Below are 26,840 nucleotides of genomic sequence, written 5' to 3' on the forward strand. Positions count from 1 at the left end.
ATACATATTTAGTACAGAGTGTATATACACACATATATATACACACGCACAGACTATTATAACACCATATGCACATGAATGATGAGTTTGGCTTATGATGCACTGACAGTAAATTATTGGCAACACAGTCGTTGGTTTCAAAGAACAGTTAGCATTCAGTTTATTTACATACATGTGTAGTAGGAAATTTTCTGCTAACAACAGAAAGGTTAGATCACTGTACATATAGATGACAAAGAGGAGCCTTCCTCATATACACTTGATAGTTTACTTTCTTTCATTTACAAGCCTATGCATTGAGCTGTGTACATAAGTGAAAGTATGACAAACTTGTGCTTCGAAAATTTCAAGAGGAAAACACTTTATATAAATAAATGCATGGAATTTATATATTTACAATACATACAGCACATAAATTATTTTATACTTAATCCAAAACAAGGTACTATGGTACACTGACAGCCAGTTGTGCTGAATCTTGGACTTATTTTTCATGAGTAACATCAAGACTAACTGGGAGGTCTCTGGTTGACCAAAGAGCCTAGAAGAGCTCGGGGCATGTCACGACTCAGTTCTGAGGCAAAGCTTCTTGAGTGTTACTGTGCTGTGTGTTTGAGTGTTTGTGCTGTTAACCACCTACTAGGTGCAAACGAGAGAGGCACTTTTTGTGTTCTTAATGTGTCACAAAACACCCATCAACTGAGAAAAAGCATGTTTCTGGAGAATCTCTGGAAACATTTCAATGTCAGTAAATAGCCATTTATAGATACCTTCAATTTTTAAACATGCAATTCACTACTAATACTACTGCCTGTGTAAAGGGAGAAACTCAGAAATGTGGACTGTATGTACATGAACCCAACCCACTAAATGTAAATTAGGGTCCTGGGCTTTAGCCACATTCTCTCTCTTCCTCCTTAAAGAGCTCAACTGGCCAGCTATGCAATGCTGACTTTTCAGAGAAAATATAGAGACTGCTAGTATTGCTGAAGATACTGCACTCATTTCCCAACATCATGTAAAACTCTCCTTGTGCTGGAGTGGATCAGATGTTACAGGTTCCCCATGTTGTTTAGCAGCATCCAGCAGCTTACAGGATCAAGCTTTTAAAAAGAAATGGTGAAGGCACATCTCTGGAAAGTGGCTTCCTTCCTGTACTTTGGCTGCTGTTGTCTTTTTTCAGAAAGCATCTTCACCCTCTGCAATGTCAATGATTGTGTGAAGCAAGTCTTCAAAAGTCGGGCGTCCCTCTGGTTTCTAAAAATAAGAAGGCACAGCTGTGATCAGAAAACAATAAAGTTGTGTTGATTTTGATAAATTATTGGTCTTGATATCATTCTGTGACAATGAATTTACTGCTTCATTAGATGTGACATGCAAAAATATCTCTTGGGTGTAGATTTTGGATGTGTTGCTTAATCTCAGTAAGCATCACTTTCTTACACTTTGAGAGAGCATAAATAGGTGTTGGTCTTCATAAATAGGTTTCACTAGGTGCTACACTTTTTCATTTTCTTCCCCATCCCACGTTCCACAGTGAATTGCTTCAATCTTTCATTTAGGCAAGTTGTTGATGATCCTAAGAATTTTCAGTGTCATACTCTGAAGCCTCTTTCACTTCAGTGTTATATTCTGGACTCCAAAATGAGACTGCATCATAGACATACACAACTGCATCCTTCGTCTACTCTGTTTTCCATACAGTTCCTTATCTGTCATAACATCCTGTTTCTTTTGTCCAGTTGCAGCAATATACTGTGATGGTCTCTTCACTGACCTTGCTGACACAGTTATTCTAGCATCTTCTGAATGTCTGGGTAATTTGCACCTTCCCTTTATTTATCAGCCTCTTTAGATTTGTACCACCTGCTGAAGTTTGAACCCTCAGTATTCACTTCCCTCTACAAATCATTAATAAATTTATGAAATGAGGACTGAAGTACCTACAGTTAATCATACTTTATGACAAAGATTGACAGTATCTTGCCATTACTTGTGTCCTATCTGTGATTCGCAAAGATTCTCTCTCCCATGTCATAACTGCTTAGATTTTATTAATAACCTCGATGAAATAAATAATTTTTAATCTATTAATTTATGTTCATATAAATCCTATAAATACATATTAATATTCAAAGAGCATTAACAAGTAACTTATAATTATCTTCCAGATAATTTATGATTCCATTTTAATGACCATTGCAAGCAGGTTATGAAGTACAAACAAAATTTAATGATCTGTAGTTTCCCAGATCCTGTGAATAGCTTTTTTGAACTAGACACATTTGTCATTCCACAGCCCTTCAGGGCCCTGTTGTTTTGAATTTGTACTTTTTGCTGCATAAACCAACTGGCTTGTAAGTTTTAGATCTCCACTGGTTGGTTTGATGATTAATTGCTCTCTGTTCCAGCACTTTCTTCTCCAAGATAAGCGTAAGACACTATGTCATCTTTCTTACTGGTAAAGAGCAGTTTTTACCTAGCACCCCCTGTGGCAAAGACTGACTAGAAATATAGCTCTTTCCATGCTTGGTTTCCTCGACTGATCTCTCAAAATTAGAGGCATCTCATTAAATGACCCTATCCTCTTATGAGACTTTCTGCTTTACTACTACAAAAACATTTTTATACTGATTTCGTTGATAAAGTATTAGATTTCATGTTTGCTGCTCCTTTGACCTCTGTGAACATTGTACAAGTCAGTATCTTTCTGGGTTAGGAGGATTAAGAGTACAGTGTATTTCTATCTTTCTTTATAAACCTTGGGATTTCTATTTAGATGCAACTGCAAGTTAATCTGTATTTCCTATACATTTATAATCAGGTAATGAAGTATTGCTTTAAAAATATGCTCCATCATTCTGTCATGTTTCTGTAACAATTAATAAATGGAGGCTATATAAAAATCAGATTGTCTACCTCTGGTTGTTCTGATTTTTTTTTTTTTTTAGTGGTATTTGTATACAGATATAATCGTGACCGCACAGATTTAGCAATTATTTCCTTTTGTTACTGAATGTCTTTGCGTACTTATTCCAATAGTCTGTTTATTTCACAGAAATTTCCTCAGTGTTTTTTCTTATCACAGCTCTAGTTCAGTTGCAAACCAGGGGGAGATTTTTGTCTTAGCTATAAAGACACGAATAGCAGAGAGCTGGATACAGTCAGAATGCTGGAATAGATTAACTGCTGTTGCTAGATATACTTTTATTTTTTTGTCTTTGAATTGAGAAAAAAGTCAAATACCTCCTGCCAGCACATCATCATCATTTCATACACCTGCTTACAGGCTAGTTTGGGCCGATATAAACGATGTCCTTGGCTAACCATTGTTACCACTTCATAGTTGGAGCTTTTTTCAAAGGGCATTTTTCCTTCTGTAAATACTTCCCACATTAAAACACCTAAAAAAAAAAAAAAAAAAAAAAGCAAATAACTTCTGAAAAAGATATGTTTATTTTGAGCCCTGGGCTCAGAATTTCTGATAGATAAATAGTTTGAGATTCATACTTTAGTAAGAAAGTGTTCACATGTGTCATTGCTGAAAACATCTCATTCTAGTAGCATGGGCTTTAATAAATAACAGTTCTAAAGATCTCTATGCAAATTTATGCAAGCATAAAACCATGGCAAATGGTTTCTCTGAGCTCCTTTCAGATGTCTGAATCCCTCCCAGTAACTGGAGCTTTACTGCTATTGATAAAATGTTAAAATAGTTCTTTCTTTCAACAATTAACATCTTACCAAATGACCAGACATCTGACTTGCTGCTGAATCGACTATAATTAAAAACTTCTGGTGGACACCATTTCACAGGAAATTTAGCCCCTGAGGAGCTTGTGTATTGATCATCAAGGACATACCTAAAAAAACAAAAAACAAAAACAAAACCATAATATTCTTCAGTCAGCCTCCAAGCCTCGAAATTATAATTTAGATTTGGACTTGAATATTAGAAGCTCATATTGCCACCTAATGGCCATGAATGTTAGCATCACACAATAAAATTAGCTTCTCTAGGGCAGCATTCTTTCAGTCAAGACCCACTCCATTTTTCTTATGACCTCAGAGTCTTCTCGTGTGATTACTAGCTATACAACAGAGGTCTAGGCCACCTGCAAGTTAAATGTCTGTATTGCAAGAGAAAATGATGCAAAAGCATTAATTTTATGCTCTGTTTTTCACCAACCAGTGTGAACTCACATGTCAGGGGACATGCAAGCTCAGTAGCACAGAAGAGCTGCAAAAGCCAAGAACAACATGGTCAAACCACGATGGCTTTAAGACCTTCCTTGTAAGAGCTGCTTCTCACTCCCTGCCTCACCCACACATCACCCACCTGATGTAGCACCCATAGGTGCTAACAAGGGTAGGAGATTAACCCCTCTCCCTGTCTCAGCACTTCAGCTAGCGAGATGCTTCTATGAACCATATACCCCAAGAGGATCCCAAACACTGAACAGCCTCTTTCTATCATTTGTTTACCAAAATACAGATTAACAACTATTATCTCTGCAGCATGAGCTCTGCCATCTGAGACATAAGCTCTAATATGCCTCCTGCATCGCTACAAGATTAAAATTTGTAAGATTTTCACAGATGCTACAGGAAGTTGCTAATACAAGACCTGTCAGACCACAGATTCAGTTCAAAGCCAGGCTTCACACTTACTTTTCTAGAGAATAAACTGCCTAGTTTTGATTTTCCAGAATTAAATGAGTAAGGAAATTGACACACGACCAAAGAACAAATGAGCTTTAAACACACTGGAAAAAAAAAGAACCAAAGGACGTTTCCTAGAGAGGTCAAAAAAGATAATTTTTGCTTGTAATTTTGCTGGGTGTGCATTGCCTATGGCTATTTACAAGGGTTAGGTGAATTTTGCCAAATCCCCACTCAGCCATACCTTGTCATTCCAAAATCCGACACTTTGACCACTCCTGAATCACTCACCAAGCAGTTCCTGGCAGCCTGCAAAGGAAATGGTTAGAGTTGGATGAAAACCTTGCAGTCTCTTGCAAAGAAATTACAACAATCTAATGGGGCATTTGTTCTCATTGCTTAGCAAGTTCACTGATTTACTGTTCTCATTATGCTCTGGAATAAAAAGTAGATCTGCATTTGCTTTTGATAGTATTGTTTTGACAACTAAACCATTTTGAAAAAAAAAAAAAAAAAAAAATCACCAGAAAAAGTTATCATCTTGAGAGATTCATGAGGGCTGAAAATGGCACCAGTACAGAACAGAGATATGCTATTATTTCAGTGCGAATAGCTATCAACTCTTTATAAAAACTTCAGAGAGATTTTATTCCATTTTCTCAGGAGAGAAACCTTGCATGCTTTTCTGTATGAGGCAGCTTTAGAGACTTGCTTAGAACCTAGAGAGCAAATTTAAACTACTCATAAGGAACAAAAGCAGTCATTTACAAACAGGCTGTTTCAAAAAGTAATAGATAAGTTAAAAAAATTTATTTTTTTTTTTTTAAGAGTGTATTGCCTAATGGGATGTTACCAGGTCTCTGTGGATAAAGCTGTTTCTCTCCAGGTACTCCATTCCCTCACATACATCTTGGCACATAGTGAGCAGGATGTCTTTACTCAAAACTCCCCGTTTTTGTCTCAAGTAATTGAGAAGGCAGCCATGCTCCATGAACTCTGTCACGATGTAAATAGGTCTCTGTTGTGTGCACACACCATACAGCTGAACTAATTTAGGATGTGTTAGCTTCCTGAAAAGATTAAGATCATGTCATTATTACTCACTTCACCCAGCCCTAGCTCTCCACCCCACAAAACTGAAAAAATATCACCTGCCTCAAGTGTTTATAATTGGTATATGGCATCAGAGGCCTAGAACTGACAATAAAAGTGCCAAGCACACAACTCACATCATTACTTTAGCTTCTTCAATGAAATCCTCTTCATACATTGCACCTTCCCGAATTGCCTTGATGGCCACTTTATACTGCGCCCTCCACTTCCCAAGGCGCACTACGCCGAACAGACCGCTTCCCAGTTCTCTCATGAACGTCAGTTCTGAGGGATTAATTTCCCATTTCTCTGTAAAACAAAACAAATGAGAGCCCATGACTCCTGTATTAAGGAACCTGGTGAACTGGTAGGTGATAAGGAAAAAAAAAAAAAGAGAAACTGGATTAGTAGCCAGGAATTTAGGGAGAAAACATCTTAGGATTAACTTGAAATTAACTTGAAAACTGAACACTTCCATACCTCACAAAACAAACAAACTTTTAGGTAGTCATGACCTTTAAGCAGCTCCTAACCAACACAGAAGGCAAAACTCAAACTTTTCTGAGGTCACTAATTACATACTGATTTTATTGGACTTGATAACAACAAGCTGCCATCATAGGAAGTTGTACCAATGTGTAGCAGCTGCTCATGTCACCTGATATGCTATGCTTAAAACAGGTTATTCCAAATTTATATAATAAAGGTAACCTCTCCATAAGATCAAAGGGCCAAGGTTGAGTCAGAAGAGTGGAGGCTTATGAAGGATCCAAAGGCACAGCTCTTTAATTTGGCAGAGCTCAAGGTTTCCACAAAAGCATGGAGGAAGATGCCAAATTCCAGTGGAGGACCAGCAACATGTTCTGCCTCTCCTCACTGCTACCCTTGGCACCACAGGCCTACCACCATTCACTATGCCTTTACATGCTGATCTCCTGAGCAAGGGTCTCCGAGGTGCAACTTGGACCCACGTAAGTTAGTGTAGCAAAATCACAGTACAAAATCAGGTCTTCTAAAAATTTTTAGAAAATACTATAGCATCTTAACATTCATAAAATCATTAAAAAAAGATACATGCAGATGAATAAAACACACAGTTACCATAGCTGAATCCTGCTGTTGTTGGTGCCGTCATTTTCTTTGGGGTCACTGGGTAACGCAGCCTGGTAACGAGACCTGAGGTTCAATGATAATTGAAGAGACAAAGTTTACTTCTGAAATAGTGCCAGATAGCAAAACAGCCACTTGTTCACCACACTGATTAACAATAAGCTTATTACTATATACAGCTTTGACCGTATCTTCTGCTATTGCATTGTGTTGACTATTCAAAGTGGCCACAAGATGTACACAGGAGCACTCACTACATCTTCTTTACTGGTGAGAGAAGGCTATAGATATATGCATACTTATTTGGGTTTCACAGTTATGCTGGCACCAATAAAGTCTGAGGACCCCTTTCATAAATCAGATCAGAAAGATTATCTAAAACTCACATGCCACTTTTGATCATTTCCATTTCACACACAAATCCCACCAGTATCACAGGGGGATTTTATATATACAAAATAAATGTTGCATGCTAGCTGAATATTCTCCTAAAATCTTGTCAGAACTTGACATGACAAAAGGAATGAAGCAATTATAACTGATTTTTCTAGCTATTTTTAATAAATGAAAAGTAGGATTATGTTTTTGGAGCATATTTTCCAGAAAGGCATTTTCCAGAATATCATCAGGAAATGCTGGGTCATCTGAGTTTGATATAAACATCTGGAAAATACAGCTCATGGGTGAAATTTATGCACAGAATGGACTTTTAAAAAAACAAACAAACTAAATTAGTATTTGGGCCTTGAATCTGATTCCTAAACTCTCCCCATCCTATCATACAGTAGGAGGACACCAGCATCAGACATCAGCTATAGATCTCAAGTGTCTAACCTTTACAGATACTCATCCTTAGGGACTTCCTGAACAACACATTACTATTCTCCTCATCTTTTTGCTATATGGAAAGGTAAGATCATTTTAAGTGGTGATGACCTGCAGGTAAAATAAGCTAGTGCCTGGAGAATACTCTGGGGAAGTACCATCCCCATACATCTGCTGTGGGTTACAGGCAGCTGTTGGAGACAACATGCGGAACTGAAGGAATGATTTCTCCTGACTCGATACACCTGCTCTTCTGTTACTCTGTGGACAACAACATTTTTTATTTTTTTTATTTTTTACATAAAACTTTTCAAATGATTGCTTATATTGAAAAAATGCAAAATGCAGTGTCTGGTGACTTCCCTAAGAAGGATCTGTAAAAACCTAAAAATCTTCAATTAAAAACCCCTAAAACCACCTCACACTCCTTTTCAAATCAACCCTAAGCAACAGGAAAAATTCAATTCATCTACCTGCTGCATTATGTCTATGATACTCAATTATTTCTGGAATGGAGTTAAAGAGATGTTTTTCTGCGAGGTAGTACTGCTTTGGTGATGTCACTGTTTCTTTTATATGGTAGTGTCTTATTCCTGATGAACCTTCTCTGGAAAAACAACAATAATAATAGCAACAGTTAGTAATAATATAATGTCATTTGTTGTGAATTTTTAAGAAGACAACATTCATAGGAAAAGGAAATTGAAAGGGCCAGTGCAGGTGTCCAAAGTCACATGCTTCAGGAACAGTTCAAATATCAAAGATCTTGAGCACTGGCGACTTTCCTTCATCTCAGTGCTCACACTCAGTTGAAGATTAACCCATAAAAGGTTAATTTTCAGCCTGGTGAGCTCCCTGATCCATCTCACCACACACTAACACAAACACTTCGGCTGGCAGGAGGGAAAAGACCAAATAGGGTGGGAGAGCAAGACTTTTTTTGGGTGGAGGTTCAGGTCTATGGTGGATTAACCAAACACGACCTAACCATGAAATCGAGAAATTCATTTTAGTCACCCATCTTTCCTATCACAGCAGCTCTCATTTCTTTGGTGAGATCTCTCTTGGGCTTTTCTCCAGCCTATGGAATGGAGACAGATGCAAATGGATTTGGATAAGACAAGGTGTGCAGAGCAGCCACAGAAACTCACCCTCCAAATTTTGTATAAAGGGAAACTGTATACAGGCCAGGCTGACTTGAGTCTCTCACCACAAAACCACCTTCTTTATCCTAAAACACAAGCACATCAACAGTTTTGTACAGGTGGTTTTAAACTGCATGCCTCTTCTACTCGTTCTGTGATTTGCACATGCCAAAACAAGCATTTATTTTAATAAAATAAGCTACTTTACATTAATTTCATAGTTACTACTGCAAGGCTGCTGTGCTCACCTCGTTTCTGAGGAGCTGCTCTGCCTTGCTTCTGTTCAAGTTTCTGCTGTACCACCTGCAACACAACATTTGTAACCAAACCTTCTTCAAGGTGCATGATTTACATAAAATGCTATTAAAAAGTATTACAAAGCTACAGATTCAATAATTTTATAAAATGAAGGTCAAGAATTGTTAATGTACAAAAATCAGTCTCTATTTCATTGTGCAGTTATCCCATAAAAATGCCCTGAAACAAATCCAAAGAGAGCCCACAGATGGCAATAAAGTTCAGGTAATGGAACTAATTTTGCATTAAAACCACTTCTCAAACGCACACAGACTGATGGCAGTAGTTGCTCTGAAAAGCAGCCCAAGGGCAGGCTGGCAGCCCCAGGGAAGCAGTTGCCTGCACACCGGCAGACACCTGCAGAGCTGGCTGCTAAATCATTCAGTAACTTCACGGTTCTGATTTTCCAGGGAGGACCCACCTACCAAAGAGGAGGTTGAAAGTGAATGAAGTGTCAGGGTTGCACATCCCTGAGTTCAGTGCTACATGGGCAGGTTAAAGCAGCCACAGAAGCACTGACATTTCAGCAAGCTGCAGCAAATAATATAAAAAGGAAAAACACACAGCTCACAAATGGCATGGTGCAATCATTTTGAGCTATGCTGTCACAGCAGTAACCAAGCAGGGAAGTGGCACAGCAGCCTCTAATCAAGTTCTGCTGTTCCAGAGATAGTGGTTTCTTGCAGTCGGTAGATGGCCTGGAGTAATCCTCCCTGGCCTGCACTGTGACTCAGAATTACAGCCCAAAGGTGGTAAGGCACAACGTGGCTGAACCAGATAAGGCAGCTCAGTTCCTTCCTTCCCTTTCTGCCAGCCCCAGAGCCCAGCCCAGAGCAGGGCAGGGCTCTCAGCAAGAGCCTCTAAGATGAGAAAGCAACAAAAACCAAGTAACTCCCTCCAGTAAAGCAGAAGGCAAAATCCCAGATGAAATTCTATTTTATGTCAAAGCACAGCTATAACTCTCATACGTGGCTGAGAGCAGAGTTTTGGAGCTACTAATGTGGCTTTGTGAACTGGTTTTAATAATTATTTCCTTATAGCTCCATTTTATCTAAAAGTCATTAAATATATCTTAAGTTCTCAGGCCCAACAGTTTATGCTATACTGAAATTTGAACAACAACAGGCTTGGAAACCAGTGTTAAATTTTATCCCGATATTCTTAAACAAGTATTCCATAATTAAACATCAGCTGGAACAAAAATCTTTAAAATAGTTATACTTTTATAGCTGATAAGTTACATGCATACAGAGACTTAAAATGCATGGTGTGATATATTTTCTTGAAAAGTAGAACTGTATTCCAAAAATCTCTGATCTGCTATGTTTACTTTGAATGATTTCCACTGTTTTCTACTCTATCTTACTGCCACACACTTTAGAGACATGTCACTTAATATTAATTAAAAAAAAAAAAAAAAAAGCAACATTCAGCACACATAATGGATAAATTTCCTTTAAAGTTTCCCTTTGTCTACAGAGCCATGGGAGGAGCTTTTTTGCTTTAATAGTGATAAAAAACATATGCCTAATGGCCATGTCACTAACTTGACCCAACATTATAAATCACAGCAAAATCAATGAGGAGAATCAGAATATATGCCTATTTCAAATATTTAAGTTCCATCTCTGAAGTAATTGCTAGTCTATGTAAATAATTGCGTACAAAACTTTAAAGATACATTGTCATTCTTAAGGCATAAGTTCCATTTTATGATCTTCCAGATTTTAATTCAAATATTCACTTACTCATACTGATCAAGGTTGTTGGACTTCTTTCCTGTTACGTAGTTGCTTGGAATATATCCTTGCTTTCTAAAAGATATGTAATATATAATCTGAATGCAAACATGTAAAATTGCATGCCTAAAGACAGTGTTTCATTCTGCTAATTAGCAGAGGTACCTCACTAACTTATTTATTACTGACCCACCCACTCTACTGCTAATTATACAGAAACTAGTTTCCCGCATCAACATTTCCACATGAACTTTCAGTGTGCCCAGAGAAGTGACATGGGCAGAAGAAGTGTCCAAGAAAACCAGCAGAAGAGGTGAAGAAGAATAACCCTCTGCTGCTCTGTTACTTCTGCACTTGGAAGTCCCAGTCAGTCACTGGAAATACAGTTGGAGCCGGCCACAGCCTGATAGCTTGCAATTAGCCCCAACATACTGCAACAGGGGCCCGATAAATACTGAAGTATGGAAGCTTTCACCTTTAAAACTACAGGGAAAAATTTCAATACAGGGAAAGGAAATTTGTAGCCATTAAGGCATCTCACTGCAACTCTTGACTCATTCAAAGATTGCCCCTAATGATCCAGCTAAATATGGCGATTATTCAAGTCAAAGTCAGAGCCTGCTGAGCTGTGTGTTAACCATATTGCTCCCTAATGAGCCATTCCCCAAGGAAGCAGGAATATTGTACCTGCCTAGCAAGGTTTTGCAGGCTGACTGATGCTTTAATTGGGAAACCATTAAGGCCTGACAGGAAATACAACTGGAAAAGCTTCCAGTTCTGCAACAGTCTTTGCACTCCAATCCCACTATCTATTGAGAAGTGAACTTTTTTTAATTGGTTTGTATGTGGGAATAAAGATATAGATGAGATTTCAAGGCTGGGGTCCAAAGTGGAGTCTAATATAGTTATTTGTTGACACAGAGTCAATATAAACTACTACAACATGGAAACAGCCATATGAACTTTATAAGAAGAAATAAGGAACTCATGTTTACCCATATTTGTCTCTTGCCTTCCACCAGTGAATGTCATTCTTCTCAATCACTGTATATTCTTCACCCTTCTCTAATCTTAAATCATGATGTTCTGTAGGCTCAAAGTCATACATTGCTACAACTATCTCCTCTTCATTACCATTTTCTTCAACTGGTGGAACAGGAGGCGGAGGCCTTCGCTGAAAACGACCCAACATTAATATCATCCCACTCTGCCCCATTATTCCACTCCACCCAACCAGTGTGAACCAGACAAGCATCCTGGAGGCAAAAGCTGGGCTAGCTTCAGGTTGTCCCAGGAGCTGCAGTGGCCCAGGGAGGCAGCTGAGATGAGTGCATGGCAGACAACCACCCAGGTGCCATCCATGGGGATAGCTCACACTGCAGCCAGTAAAGAACAATGCCAGCGGGCATTTGCTTTTCAACTGCTTCTCCCACCAGGAGTACAGATATAGCTAATAGGTGCAGCTAAATTCCAGTAAGATTTTTTCCACCCCGAGATGGAGCCTGATGCCCACTGACACATACAGAAATAGACCTTTGCCCCAGGATGTGGAAAGAATCTCAGGAAATTTAAACACCATCTCAAAAAGCAGCAATTATTTATTCAGTATTTTAAAGACTCTACTTACTGCACTTTTTTCTGGCATTGGAGAGGGCAATCTCATTACACCTAGAAACAAAGCACAGGAAAGGATTTGTGTCTATCCATTTAGCTATAAATTTTAAAACTAAATAAAAGTTTTGAATTTCAAATGTTTTAATATCTTAACTAGCCTTCAGGATAGCTTAGTAAGTCAGAAAGCAAAGACAGCTCCAATTAAGCATTGGGAAAATGTTGATTGAATATTCTTGCAAAAACATCCTAAACCAGCCAGCAGACTATGTTCACCACAGATATGGCAATGTCAATGCCACACCAACGCATGCCACACAGAGATCCCTGAACCAGCACTCATATGACAAATAAAAAAGGGACAGAGATTAAAAAAGTATATAAAAAGGAAAGGAAACAATGTTCTTTTCACCATGATAATCTAAAGGTCTGTTCCTATTAACATCTGCTCTTTTAAAAAAATAATACTCCTCCTGACCATTGCTTTGCTAAATAAGGCATAAAACTTGTATGTTACAACACACTTCTCTCAGATCCAAGAATACTTTTTCTCCTGCACTGCTTTCTTCCCCCCATGCCTAAAAGGTTGAGCTATATGTCATATTTTACATCTTGCCAAATAAGGCTGGCTATGGCCAGTTTTTATTCTTCACATCTTTTAATGCAACTAAACCCACAGGCCCCCACCATCTGCCATCTAATGTGCTGACACAGGAAATCATCCAGGCACTCCTGATTTCACTGGGAGGTAAGCAATGGCCCAATTTCTTTTCCTACTACAGAATTTTCCTTAAATTGAGGAATAAGTAATTACTGTATCCTTATGTAGGACAGTACTGCAGTGAGGGTCACACTTACACATCTTGGCATGCTACAGCATCTGATGCTGAACAGCAGAACCTGTGATTTGGATGCTGGAAGATGCAAGTGCCTACAGAGGTCACAGTTCATCCAGGTTCAGCATGCAGACATTTACAAATCTCTAAGCAAATTCAGTACTGTATCTATAAATACAGTAAGCCTTCTTGTATCATCTTTACACTGATGTAGTAACACTGAAAGCAACATGGTTATTCTTTTCTGTGGGTATATAGAGGTTATTTATTAAAACTGAAGCCCTAGCAAGGATTTCTAGCTGAATTTTTTTCACCATAAGGTTTTATCCTCAGCCTGAGGTAAAACTTTGGTCAAGTAAGTTTCAGATGGGAAAAACAAACCATGTGAAAATCAGCAACCTCAATGATTACTTTCAGCTTTCTCTAAAGGTTTTTGTGAGAACAATTTATGAGCTTTTATGGGTTTTTTTACAAAATGCTTGGAAATGAAACAAACATTTTTATTTCCTCTAGACACAGTATCAACGATTGACTCTGCTCTATAAATATCTAGGGCATTCAGATGTGATGACAAGATCATATAAAAAAGCAGAAAAATATGCCAAAACAACTTCATATGAAAATATATATACTTACTGTTTTCATAAAGATTATATTTTTCACAACCAGGAGCTAATTTTTCTGTCTGTCTGCAGCACTGATAAATTCCCTCGGTCCAGAATTTAGGATGATATTTTACCATTATATTGCTGTTGTTCTTTATTTCTACAGGAAGAAAAAGTATATATTGAAAGATACAAAAAAACCCAAAACAAAACCAAACAACCTACAAGAGGGCCCTTTTTAATAATTATTACAATATCTTTGACATGAGGCATAATTTCCACTTGTCCTTACTTTAGCATCGCTTTTCTTAAGGACCTCCTTGCAAGTTTACATAGCAGTGATACAATGACAGTACAGAATGTTTTTAGAACAATATATGACTTGATTCCAGAAGAAGAGTGCTATACTCCCTGCCTAAACTGGCCACCTCAGCAAGGGTTTGGTGCATCCACAAAAGGAGACTCAGGCACCCACCTGCACCCTGCAAATCAGTCAGGCAGCTGTGAAGGCCCTGGGGGCTCTGCCTGCCCCTTTTCTTTTTGTTATTGCTGCAAGTGACTCAATTTCCTCTACAAATAGTGTTCTAGAAGTAATGATAGCTGACATTTACCACTATTCCATGGCACAATGCCCGTGTTTGGTCTCAAAGGCTCCTTACTCCCAATCCCATGGGCTTGCTGAGTTTCAAAGGTTATTCCCTGTTCTGTGGTCCCCAGTCCAGAAATTATTACTTTACAGAGCACCTGCAACTCATGTGAGCATTTGATAGTGGCAGAGAGCATTAAGAGGCTCTTGGAAAAAAAATTAAAATCTTTACTCTCTATGATAGCATTAATCAATCAGATCACATCTCAGTGGAGGTGCCTCCTGTCATTTTACATCAGTTTAAGGCCTGCAGTGTTATAGAGTGACATTCAAACAAAACTTTTGAGTGATGTCATTAACTAGCTTGAATAAGCTTTTTGATAATTTACACATGATGCAAAAGCAGAGTCAAATTCTGATTGCAGCTTGACTTTACAAATCAAATTAAATCAGTTTGGTGTTTGATATTCCCAGTACTTGTTATTACATGCTGTGTACACAAACGATGAGCTGGCCTGATAAAAAAATAAAAAACAGTGGATACATGCAACAGAAGCTCTACCATTTTATTTTTCTAGCTTATTGTTAGTTAATGCAGGCCAGCAGCTAAGCATCCACGCAGCTACTCTCCCACTCCCCAGAGGCAGAGGGGGAAAAAGGCAAAGCCTCCATGCTGTGAAAGCACTGCTCAGCCACCATAACACTGGTATTTTCAACACTGTGCTGGCCACGAATCCAAAACACAGAACCAAGTTAAGTCTAACCCAGCCAGACAGCTCAAGTAAAGGTACCTCTATATGTCAGATGTTAAGCATGAGCAATTTCCATTACCTTCTTTCAGATTCCTCACCCACTGATCCCGGCTTTGTGCACTTGGTGCAAAAATATAAAGTGTATTAGCATCATATACAACCTGGAGGGCAGAAAAAGAAATAATAAAAATAAATTCACCTAGTAATATTCATTTATTTATTCCTCAGGAAACAGATCACTGTTACATTTAGCAAAATTAGTGTACTCGGGCACAAAGTGCAGAAACTGGGAAAAGTTTATTAGGGTTTACTACTCATATATGATGCTTTCAGTAGAATAAGGAAGGATTTTGTAATGGTATACGATCTTGAGAGCAATCCTTAAAATGTCTGCTTCATGCTTTTCTCCGTTCATTCTTCACTGCACGTTTTCTAAAAACGTTTCAATTTAATTTCTAACGCAATTTCATAATCAGATATCCTTTGTTCCCAGCCATTTCATAACTGCTTGTGATTCTGTGGTGCTCTGGGATGATTCTTGCTTTTTCTTCCTTCACTCCTTGTATTGGTGGAAAGCAAGAATTGCCCTTGGAGAAAGGAGCCAGAGAGCCCTCTCCAGCAGTGGAATTCAGCGTTACTCCAATAATTCCCTCTCTTGTAAGCAGGTACATCTGACCTCCCATATTTTTCTTTTCACTCTCTAAGCACATTGGTTTCTGTGTTTATTTCCATTCAGTTCACAATAGAAGAAAAAGCATTTTCTGATTCCTATATAATTTAATGGCAATTTAATTTAATTTAATGTGAAAGAATGAAGACAGGGAAAATGGGCTGCAAGCTAACCCATTTTGAAGGAAGACCAAGACAAGGCACTTTCCAATCAAAACCCAAGCAGAGAGGGTGGGGAAAAAAAAAAAGACCAAGTGCATGAGGCACAACTCCCAAGAGAGGGGACTGTAGGGGGAGCAAAGCTTGTTGGCACTGGGTTTTAATCACTGATCCTGAACCACATCCCACTGAGAGAGAGACAGAGAACAGGCTCAGTATTTAAAAATGACAGTAATTTCAAGCAAGTTACATCCAAATGGCTTGGCACCATTGAAAAGAGCCCTGTTATTTATATATTTTATATAAAAGGAACATACCTGAAACGGATATTTGTTTTGACAGGGACTAATACCATCAGTTTTTACAACTTCTACACATTTAATCTTTGAAATATCCACAGATCCTTTTCTGTACTTTTTCTAAAAGACAAAAGCAAAAAAAATTATATAAAATATATGAGATCCACCTAATTCTTTTTTTTTTTCAGCAGACTTGTTGATTTCCATTTATGATCCTGATATTGCTTTAAATGCAGAAGTCATTTGAAAATGAGAGAGAGCACGTGTATAAAGGTCTACGCTGGTGCAAGAGCACAAAGTACAATAAAACTGCTTACTCAAAAGTATACCACTTCTTTCTATATAAAGTTTCCAATCAGTTGTAATCATAGGTTTAATCTACTCTTCTTTACAAAAAAAAACCCCAAACTTGAATACAGATGAAGGCAGGCTTCCCCCTTGCTGATTTTAAATTATGATTAAAACTGATGAGGAAAATGGGTGCCAATGCAACATCACATCTGATCCCTCATTCTCTTGCTGAGGAGCTCCCACTATTTTGTGGCTACCACTGTGTTTCACCAAGTTTCCAAGGAAACTGGGCATCACAAGTTCATGCTGAGGCAGGAAGCAGAAGACAGAGGTGAAACCCACCCTTGGGCCAAGATGGGGTCTGTGTTGAAGGGATCTCTTCGACCAAGGCTACCCGAAGCCCTGAAGTAGCAAGGTCAAAAGCACAGACATCTGAGAAAATTTGGCTCACCTAAATTTATAATTATGAAGATTTTAAAGAAGGAAAGGAGTGTCCACAGTGCTCAGCAGGTGCTGCCCAAATTAACAATGCATGGAAATACATAGTAGTTCAATGCTTCAGAGAGGAAGCTCCATGCAAGAACAGCCCATAACTGGAGGTGGTGTGTACTGGGCTTCAGTTCACATGAAAAATCAGTACACAATAACAATGAAGTCTGCACACAAGTAGACCTTTTTTAAGGTGGCTGTTTCTGAAGGAATTGTTCTAAACCATTTTCCTTTATCTGAAGCAGAAGAGGCTAAAAATTAAAGCCCAGAAGAGAAATTTACAATGTGCTCTACTACAGGGCAAAGGGAAACACATGAATGATACACTTTTGAGAGCAAAATGATGAATCTATGGAGATTGTATAGGGCTAATGCTCACTTTTGGGAGAACCAAGTCTCTAATAGGAAAGGAAATTTCTACTGGAATCCAGAACAAAACAAAAATGACAGCAACTCATGGCTGGTTCTGAATTAATCCACATCAAAAATTTTGACTTGCTAAGAACATCCAGTCCAGAATGCAGCTTATGAAAGATGGACACTGCTCACACAATGTGGAAATAATGAGTAATTACTGAATTGAGATCCTCCAATCATTACTTGGCTGCCCTCTTCTGTCCTGAGGACAGAAATTTCAGCCCAAATAGCAAAAGTCTGGCAAAATCATAAGCAACTGAAAACATAGTCCTATAAACAGAAGCAAAGAGCAACTTCAAATATAGCTGCAATGATTTCACCACCCTAGAAACACAATAGTTACTACCCATGGAAAACATGAAAGTTTCATCAACACTTAAAACACATTTAGTAGTCCGTCTCTTATGTATATTGTTATGAAGAAAGCAAGCAGAGAAAACATGCATGAAGAATTCATGCACGGCATGGTCAGCCTCAGGAAGAATGACAGGAACTAAGTTCAGATAAAGCTGTAACTTATTTAACATCAGAAAAAACCCCAAAAACTAAAAAAAAAAACCCAAAGAGAAGCCCTAATAAGGGGCGTTTTAAAATTGGGGGTCAAAAATAAAAAAAATTAGGCATTTTAGTGAACCATTAAAAGTCAAATCACAAACATTACCATGAGCTGTACGACAAAGCTATATCATGTTATGTTGAAAAAATAATTTGCACCAAGTATGCAACCTTGGAATTTTGATCCAAAAAATAATTTTAAGTCTTCTGTTTATTTTATGGTATCCCCTTACTTGAACTTTGATTGCCTAAAGTAAAATATAGTTTTATGCAATTGCCAAACATTAAGTTTACAACACATGGTACAGCAGCAAGTATTGCTTCTCCCTCTCTGTCACTGCATGGCAGGCCTAGCAGCTTCACGGCTGACAGGTTAGTCAATGCAGAATGAGAGGATTCAAACAAGATGTGCTTTTCCACAAAGCACAGAATTCAACATTCCACATAAATGTGTTGAAGACACCTCTCCAGGTCTTTTTTTTTGCACAACAATATACAAAGAAGAAAAAATGCTTGCCACCTCTGTAACGTATATATCCAGCCATCTGTGTCTACTGGGGGTACACATATATTGCTTGGATCTCATCTACTGCTTAACTGAGGATGTGGGACAGAAAGACACAACATGCATTGGGTTCTTTTTACCTGGAATGACAGAAATTCCTTAGAGGAACAGGCTTTATTACTTTTTCTGAATCCCCCTCTCCTCCAAGACTCAGAGATTGTCATGCCAATTCTGGCATTCAGTGCATGCTCAAAAGGAGCATACATGTGCCAGTAGGACCAAGGACAGGAATCCAAACAAGATAATCAATTAACATCTGGGAAAATAATAAAGCAAACCTCCTGATACACAGCACGCCATTCTGGTAATCTTATTTCCTAAGTCTTCCCTTTGATGATTTAAGTTGGTTCAGTTGGCTTCACCATGAGATGCTAAATTAAGACAACTCAGAGCTGACCCACCTTGCAATCCAATCCAACAAATTAAGCCTAATGTCAGAGATTTTTCTGTCTTTGCATACTTTACAGATTAAAAAAAAAAAAAAAGCTTATATATGTGAAATTAAATTAAAATATACTGCTCCAGACGTGTCTCAGATTGCATCAGAAGCAACAGTTATTCATGGCCAGCAGCCTTCAAATTCTCAGGTGTGCAGCTGTGTTTAGATCAGCATTTCTCCCTATTAAACCAAGGGGCACAGGAACAGGAAGGTATGACTCAAGAAAAATGCTAAGAAGACAACTGCAATTCCTCTCCCCCTCCCTACCTCAATGATTTCCCTTTGCAGTGGAACATCTTGTACACCATCATTATGTTGCCTTTATTCTGTATGTCAAATTGTTTGCTCTAGACCCAGGCAAACAGCAGACATAAAATGCAAAATCAAAGGAGAGCTCAAGCTCTGAAGTAGTTGGGAAGCAGACATGCAAGCATGAGCCAGCTATGAGAAATCCACCCACAAACACTCTTTCAAACAAGTGACCTCTGCTACAAAAAGACAAAATTAGTACAATGGCTAATTATGCAATGTCAAACCATAGGAGGCAGAGGGACATTTTTCATGGTTGTTTTTGGAGGTGGAAGATGGCTAACATAGTAGAAAAAGGCTAGATTCACTGCAGAACTAGTAGTATTTCACCTGCACATTCATGCATGCTGTCTGAACAGGACACAAGTACTCACAGAGGATTTGGAAACATCACAGGCCAGTGAACCCAAGGGACCTATCAAAGCTGGTCCACCCCTTTTCTGAAGATAAATACATGCCTCTAGAGGGAGGCCTACAGAAGGAAACATGGTTAGAACAGTAATAAATATCCCAGCAAGGATAACAAATAGATAAAAACATGTGCTTCAAAGTCACACTAAAGGTTGTATGTTTGGTTTTTTTCAAATGTGTCTTCTTGCTGAAAATAACAAAAGGGAAGTGACTATACAGAAACTACTACACAAAGCTTCTCAAAATGCAAAATGCCATATGTACTTCATACTTTCCTGTGCTTCAAAAACTTTATTTATAGTTTCAGAAGCCCTGCTCCTTGCTCACAATGAGGATGGCCAGTCCAGGCAACAAGTCCTGTTTCCATGCAACGCAAAAAGAATAAGCTAGTCCTATTATTTAACATACAAGACAGTAATATCAAAAAGTTATAACACTAGACCTACACTGTTAGATATGGAATAAATATATGATGACACAATTCCTTTAAAAAAATAATAGAATACAGGAAGACAAGAAATATCTAAACATTAGGTAAGCATACAATCAAACAGCTCATCCTCTGTACACTTGGAATTACTTAGTCCTCTGCTAATACAGTAGCTTTAGAATTTAAGAAACTCATTCTCACTATCAGATAAAATGTTTCTTCAGTGTATTTCCTCTTTGCTGATGAAAATATTGTGCTTCTTACCCTCAGAGAAGTGGGGTTAAGAGGGTAAACAATACAAAGGACATGCCATTTGCAAAAAGCCTCAAAACACGCAGAAGTCAGCCTGGCTGTCAAGAAATAGCTAGATTTTGTCTTGCCCATGCTCTCTCTATTGTTCATACTATTTCTTTCTCCGATGCTTATCCCCATGAAGGAAATCCTGATGTCATTAGCATGTGACTTGTGTTTTCAAGAGTATAGAAGGTCTCAGCATTACTGACATCTCCTTTTATGGAGCCGCTCCGTAATTTTATAAAACCTCAGAAAAGACTGGCTAACCAAACACCCCCTGTAGAGAACCTCTCTAGTAAAATATGTTCCAAAGCCATATGTAAGGGTGATTTTGCATGTTTGGTTGTTTCGTTGTTTGGGTTTGTTTTTTGTTTTTTTATTAAATAGCATTGCCATTTAGCAATAAGAAGCACTGGATACTGCTGCAGTTCCTTCTTGAGAGGCATTTTCACCCAAGCAATTACTGATTATGCAAATACAATTACTGTAGTTGTTAGATGGCCAGATTTTCCATCCCCTTATTTTCCATTATGTCAAATATGTTGAACAATGCCCTGCCTCCTTTCAATTCATTTTAAAAATTATTCTTCTAAGAAAAGTAAGTATCATGTATTTCTATTCACCTTTCCAAAATGGCTAGAATCAAGATAAAAAGCAAGAGGTGATTATTGTTCTAATCTATCCTGATCTGACTCTTGGGAAGAATTTCAAGAGGAAAAAAAATACAAACATAAATGAGAAGGAGAAAGTCTTAAACTTTGTCCTGCAACACAGGAAACTCAAGCATCCTTTACCACAGTCTGGCTGCTCAGCAAATGCCAACCACCAGCACAAGAGTGACCAAAAAGCACAAAAAGAAATTTTCCATAGTAGCACTAATGCAACTTCCTAACCATGACTATAATGCATTTTCCATAATCTACTCTTCTGCAATTAAGAGGTAGTCAAATGTACGCAATTACAGTTATGATATATTGCTGCAATCACATAAGACAGCAATGTAAATAAAGGACACAGGATAAATGTGCCAGGCCTCCACCTGTATCAGGCGTTAAATCAACCACCACCTTTCAGCTTTCAAAATAACTAGCACATAGCTTCAGGTTCTTTCAGACAAATCTCCTCTTCCTGGTTTTCTGTGAAGTCCTCACAGAGCTCCCAGCCTGGCCAGCCCAGCTGTAGCATTTGTGCCGTGTCTTCTCCCCTCTCGGAGCCATCGCTCTGTCCGTAGGGCGAGTGATACCTTTCATTCAGCCACCCCCCTAACACAGCCTTCATGCTGTCTGAACACTGGACTGAGACAGTTTGAAACAAGAAGTCCACAGGCATCACAGGCAAGTGACCAGAGCCTCAGGACAGGACCCAAGAGCTCGCCTAGTCAAGGAACCAGCTGCTCTACCTACTCTTTCAAGGTTCAGACGATGGAGTCCACGAGTACAGAGCTGAGGGGCTTTTTGCCTTTGAAGATTCCTGTTCATCACCAGTTCATCTCTCTGCTGTAAACACTTGCTGCCCCACCAACCCTTCATCACAGTCCAGGCTCTTGGGAACCTCATTCTTCCTGCTGTTCCTGCCTCGAATCTCACAGATAGGTCCACATCTTTCTTGAAACTTACTGCCCCAATCCAAACGCAGCACTGCGGCTGATGCCTTATCATTAGATTGCAAAGATTCACATCCCAGTTTATTCATCCTAATGTTACATTTGCCTTTTTCACAGCAACACAGTATCATTGATGCATATCCAGCTTATGATTCACTATCCTGTCACCCAGGTTTTGCTGGGGACAGCCTGACACTTAGCTACTTATTGCCATTCCACATTTGAACATCTCAGTATTCCTGCCTCAACTTTTACCTTTTGCACCTATACATACTGAATCACATTCCACAAAAAAGCCAAACAACCAAATGCACCACACACCTAATCCCAATATACCACTTCCATTTCTAGACTTGTTTTCCAGATGCTTGCAGCTCCTTCAAGCTTTATGTCACCTGAGAACTCAACAAACTTCTATTTCAGCAACAATAACACTAGTGAAAATACTGAAATACAAGACAGGACACCTTATTCAAGACAGTCTTTCAATCTGAAAACAAGGCACCAATGCCAACTGAACACTGTACCAGTTTCCCATGTGTTCTGTAATCAGACCTACAAGAGGTTTATATATGTCATTTCTAATACTGACATTTGAAAATGTCTCATACAACCTCGTCAAAAAACCCTTACTGGAACGAAAACACAGGATATCTGCTGTTTTGCTGATACCCATGACACTTGTTACCCTGTGGCAGAAAGAACATAGACAAGTGAAGGGTTTTTTTTTTTCGTTCTTGTCAAATCTTTGTTGTCTGATGAGCAATTTCGGTATCTTCCAGGTACATCCAATAAGCCTGTTTTTCCTAGCACTTTTCTGGAAATTACCTTCACAATTTACAGTTTTACAGCTTCGTCTCTGCACTCTTAAAACTAGGCCTTCTCTAGCCTTCCAGAATTTGTCTTCCAGCAATTCCTTCTGTCTAGCCATAAGGTAAATATTCTTATCCATGCCTTGTCAGCATCTCAGCAACTACAACCTACACTTTTCAACTTCAACTATGTCTAATTTGTCCCAACTCAAACATCAAAATTCTTCCAGAAAGGTAATTACTGCAATTTCTCATTTTGTATCACTTTTCTCTTGATAGATATTACAGAGAATAGGGAATCATTAATGCAACATAACTAAAGTTCTTTATAACTTGCTCTTTTCAAGTAAGCACTCCCATGCATCAGTTAAGCTGTGTCCATTCACACTAATTCCTTTGTTATTTCTCTGATTTGAGCAGCTTTCACTTGCACCTGCTTAAAATTTCCCCAGCTGTGCCTACTGTTATCTGTCTTCTCTTGGCTTTTCAGCCAATATTTGGTGTCTTTCTGATTCATCATCAATACAGTAGCTCCACCTATGAGGAAAAAAATTATTTAAAAAAAATATTTTCCTGAATCTGGGGTGAGGGAGGTAACTGGAACAAACAAACCAGGAAGGATGGAGCTTCATGGTTCCCAGTGCCAACACCTACTGCTTTCCAGGAGACCTTCCATCCAGACTCTCTCTGTGAGACTTTTCTTCTCAGATTCTCTCAGTTGCTGTCCTCCTGGTTCATATTAGCCCCTCCCACGAGGTATCTGGGGCCTTTGCTGCAGAACAGAGTCTTCTCTTTCAATCACCTTGATAGTTCAAAATGCTGATCAGCTTTATGTGCAGCTATTTTGGACAATTAATTCCTACTGTTCGATCTACCTAAAAGAAAACCAATTCCTCAGTATATGTTTTTCTGAGCAGTGGCTAGCTACAGACCTAGATCAACCCTCATCTTCCCCAGGCTACCATACAAAAGAGGTCTAGGCAACTAATCTGTAGTAACATCTCATCAATGGTTGCCTTGCACCATGTCTCTACTCACTTGTTGGCACATTTTATGTTTGATAAGCAGCTCCTCAGTAGGACTGGGTTTTTGCTTTAAGTGTTCACTGCTGTTGTGGGGGACTAGCAGCTATCACAAAATAACTGAATCAATATAACACATCTTATATAAATTTTTACATCTGTGTATTTACTTGAAGCAAGACTCAGCTTCCCACATTGCTCTCTCTCATCAGAGATGGAAATCTCACAATTCCATTACTCTACCTGAGCAAAGGGATCTGTGTTTACGAGTAACAACACAGGTTTTGTTATATCAACAAAGATGTCTAAGTTTGCTTGACAAACAATAACCTGAAGAGTATCCATTGGTCAGTCATCTACAGATTACCAAGTCTGTCTTGATTTATATGTAATCAAGTGCGAAGGAAAGAAGTTAAAATTAACTATTTTCCTAATGCTGCTAATCTGTAGAAGCAGTTATAGTCATTATAGAGGTATTATAAAATTAGAAAAAGTGGCTACACATTCTGAGTTAGCATTTAAATATAGATCTTGTGAAGAACTTTGAAAAGCCCTCTATACCATCATGTATTTTTATTCTTTAGTTTTTCATAAGAGGTACAAACAATATCCTCTATCAGGATGCACATGACAGGCACCATTCTAGGTGGGATACCTTGTAAATACATAGTTGTACATGCTCTGCAACATGATTTATGCTGAAAATCACTGTTACAAGTTAATCATTACATCTTTAATTTCTTTTTATATGTAACACTATATATAAAAGCACATATGTTTGTGCATGCACATTTTAAACAATCCACCTATCCTGACCACACTTTAAAAGTTTTGATTCATTCTTTTTCTGACAATGCTGGGAAAAACTGTATTTAATTGCATTAAAAATTGCTAATCAGTAAGAGTTGAACTGATCTAAAGCCACAGCCTCTCATAGACAATTGTGAAGGCACGTCCCCAGTAAGTAAAGCTACACGACTTCTCCATGATTCATGTAAGAAGTGTAAAGAAGTGTATAGCCACTTCTGTTTCCTAGAGGTGAAACAGCAGCCAACGCAGTCCTCTTCCAGGTCTACCTAGAGTAGTTATTGTACAAACTTGCAAGTATTTTAAGAAGGCTCCATCATCACTAGCTATGACTTAGAACAAAAAAAGGCTGTGCCAATCTAATTTCAGAAGTTATCTTACTCCGCTGATTAATTTTCTAATGTAATCAGAAACATTTTAACACTGAACTGTGTTTTCATTTATACACATAATTAAATCACCTATGTAATGACTAAGGAAACTATATAAATTGGGGTAATTAAATAACTTAAAAATAATAAAGGATACACACTATAGGAATAAGCAGCAGTAGAACCAATACACATTAATCACAGAATTGTCTAGGTTGGAAAAGACCTCGAAGATCATCCAGTCCAACTATCAACCCAACAATCTTCTGTTTAAAAAAAAAGGATAGCCTTTTGGAACTCTATAATGCTGTTATGCTCCAAAGGAAGTATTTGCACAATATTAGTGTTGCAATAAAGCTACACAATTTTACCCTGAAACCTGCAGCTTTAGAATGGGCCCCAAAGCTTTTAAAGTTATTTTTCCTTCCTTAAAATATCACCACGGTATTTTCAGTAGTTTCTGTCTTCTCTCTTTTGAAATGACAAGAGCCAAACACAACTGCAGAGAATCTTTTTTACTTAGGAAGGGAATTTCAAAATTATCAACCCCCATGAATGTTCAAGGTTATTTTCTACTTTTTTAATAAAAATCCAGTTTGGTTTTGTTATTGTTGTTGTTGTTTTAACAGTTGTTCTGTTTATGAAAGATAGTTTTCACACAAGTCTGATCCTGATGGCAAATACCACTACCTCCCAAGACCAGCTCATCAGAAAGCTGCCTTCTACCTGACTCCACAGAAGAAACCCTCTAAATAAGACTCAAACATTTTCCCTCCGGGGCTGTTATTTGCCTTTTCCATGGAAGAAACTGGCTTCTGCATACTAATAAATAAGTGCTGTGCCTACCCCAATATCCTCTGCGCAGTCCCTCCAGAAATAATGGGGTATTGTAGCACAGACTCCCCCCCCATCTCCTCCTCCCTTTAATGCCACAGACCCCCATTCACTCAAACACATGCAGGGTAACCATGGGGACCGGGATTTAGCCTATACCTTTGAAAACACAAAATCAGATATGAGCCTTTTATTGCTCTAAACTATAATCCATACAGCAGACATGAGCAAATAAGGATGCTAAAGCTTAAAGCAATTTCACCTTCATGAGCTCATATTCATCCGCTTCATACTTAAGGTCAGTGCAAGTTTCTGTGCACTGGAAAGGTTAATGAAAGTATGCCACACTGTATGTGGGAGGACAATAACCAAGCCACACACATCAGCACACTTTCAAACTGAAAAAAAAAGTCACTGCTAAGCAAGCTGAGAGAGAAAAATACCACAGTGAAAGGGAACACTCCACAGCTTCCATAGATATGAAGACACTAACAGTCCACACATTGATAATAATCTGTAAATGATGACTGGATCTGTGGAAGCACCACACTCATGAGAAACATCAGTATGAAATTTTCAAACCAACAAACTAGCAGGACATCTCACTTGCGCAAACCAGCTCCTCTCAACTACTCCAGTGACAAGAAGTACTTTAACACCTACATTCATTATCTTGCTTTCATCTCAAAGAATTTCCCTTACCTAAAGTGCCATTTAGAGCAAAAACCTCTAGTCTGGTGACACTTCGAATTCAAGTAAGCTGCTCTTTCAGCATGATCTAACTAAAACTTATGAAGTACATGT

The 26,840-nt window shown here is 38.4% G+C and overlaps 1 protein-coding gene across 1 annotated transcript in view; it reads right to left on the bottom strand.

The window, feature by feature from the left end:
• Positions 1-225: 225 nt before the first annotated feature.
• The window catches only part of TEC (tec protein tyrosine kinase), a 52,837-nt gene continuing 26,222 nt past the window's right edge, over positions 226-26,840 (bottom strand). The window contains exons 3-18 of the mRNA XM_074903825.1: positions 16,406-16,507; positions 15,340-15,421; positions 13,954-14,082; positions 12,498-12,538; positions 11,866-12,044; positions 10,880-10,945; positions 9,083-9,137; positions 8,841-8,920; positions 8,163-8,296; positions 6,856-6,930; positions 5,892-6,063; positions 5,516-5,732; positions 4,907-4,971; positions 3,745-3,863; positions 3,247-3,404; positions 226-1,257 (exon numbers count right to left, since the gene is read on the bottom strand). Of these exons, the coding sequence (XP_074759926.1) occupies positions 1,180-1,257; positions 3,247-3,404; positions 3,745-3,863; positions 4,907-4,971; positions 5,516-5,732; positions 5,892-6,063; positions 6,856-6,930; positions 8,163-8,296; positions 8,841-8,920; positions 9,083-9,137; positions 10,880-10,945; positions 11,866-12,044; positions 12,498-12,538; positions 13,954-14,082; positions 15,340-15,421; positions 16,406-16,507 (1,752 nt within the window). The 3' untranslated portion in view covers positions 226-1,179. The remainder of the gene's footprint in view (positions 1,258-3,246; positions 3,405-3,744; positions 3,864-4,906; positions 4,972-5,515; positions 5,733-5,891; positions 6,064-6,855; positions 6,931-8,162; positions 8,297-8,840; positions 8,921-9,082; positions 9,138-10,879; positions 10,946-11,865; positions 12,045-12,497; positions 12,539-13,953; positions 14,083-15,339; positions 15,422-16,405; positions 16,508-26,840) is intronic.

This window comes from Athene noctua, chromosome 4 (genome assembly GCF_965140245.1).
Source record: "Athene noctua chromosome 4, bAthNoc1.hap1.1, whole genome shotgun sequence".
Classification (NCBI taxonomy): Eukaryota; Metazoa; Chordata; class Aves; order Strigiformes; family Strigidae; genus Athene; species Athene noctua.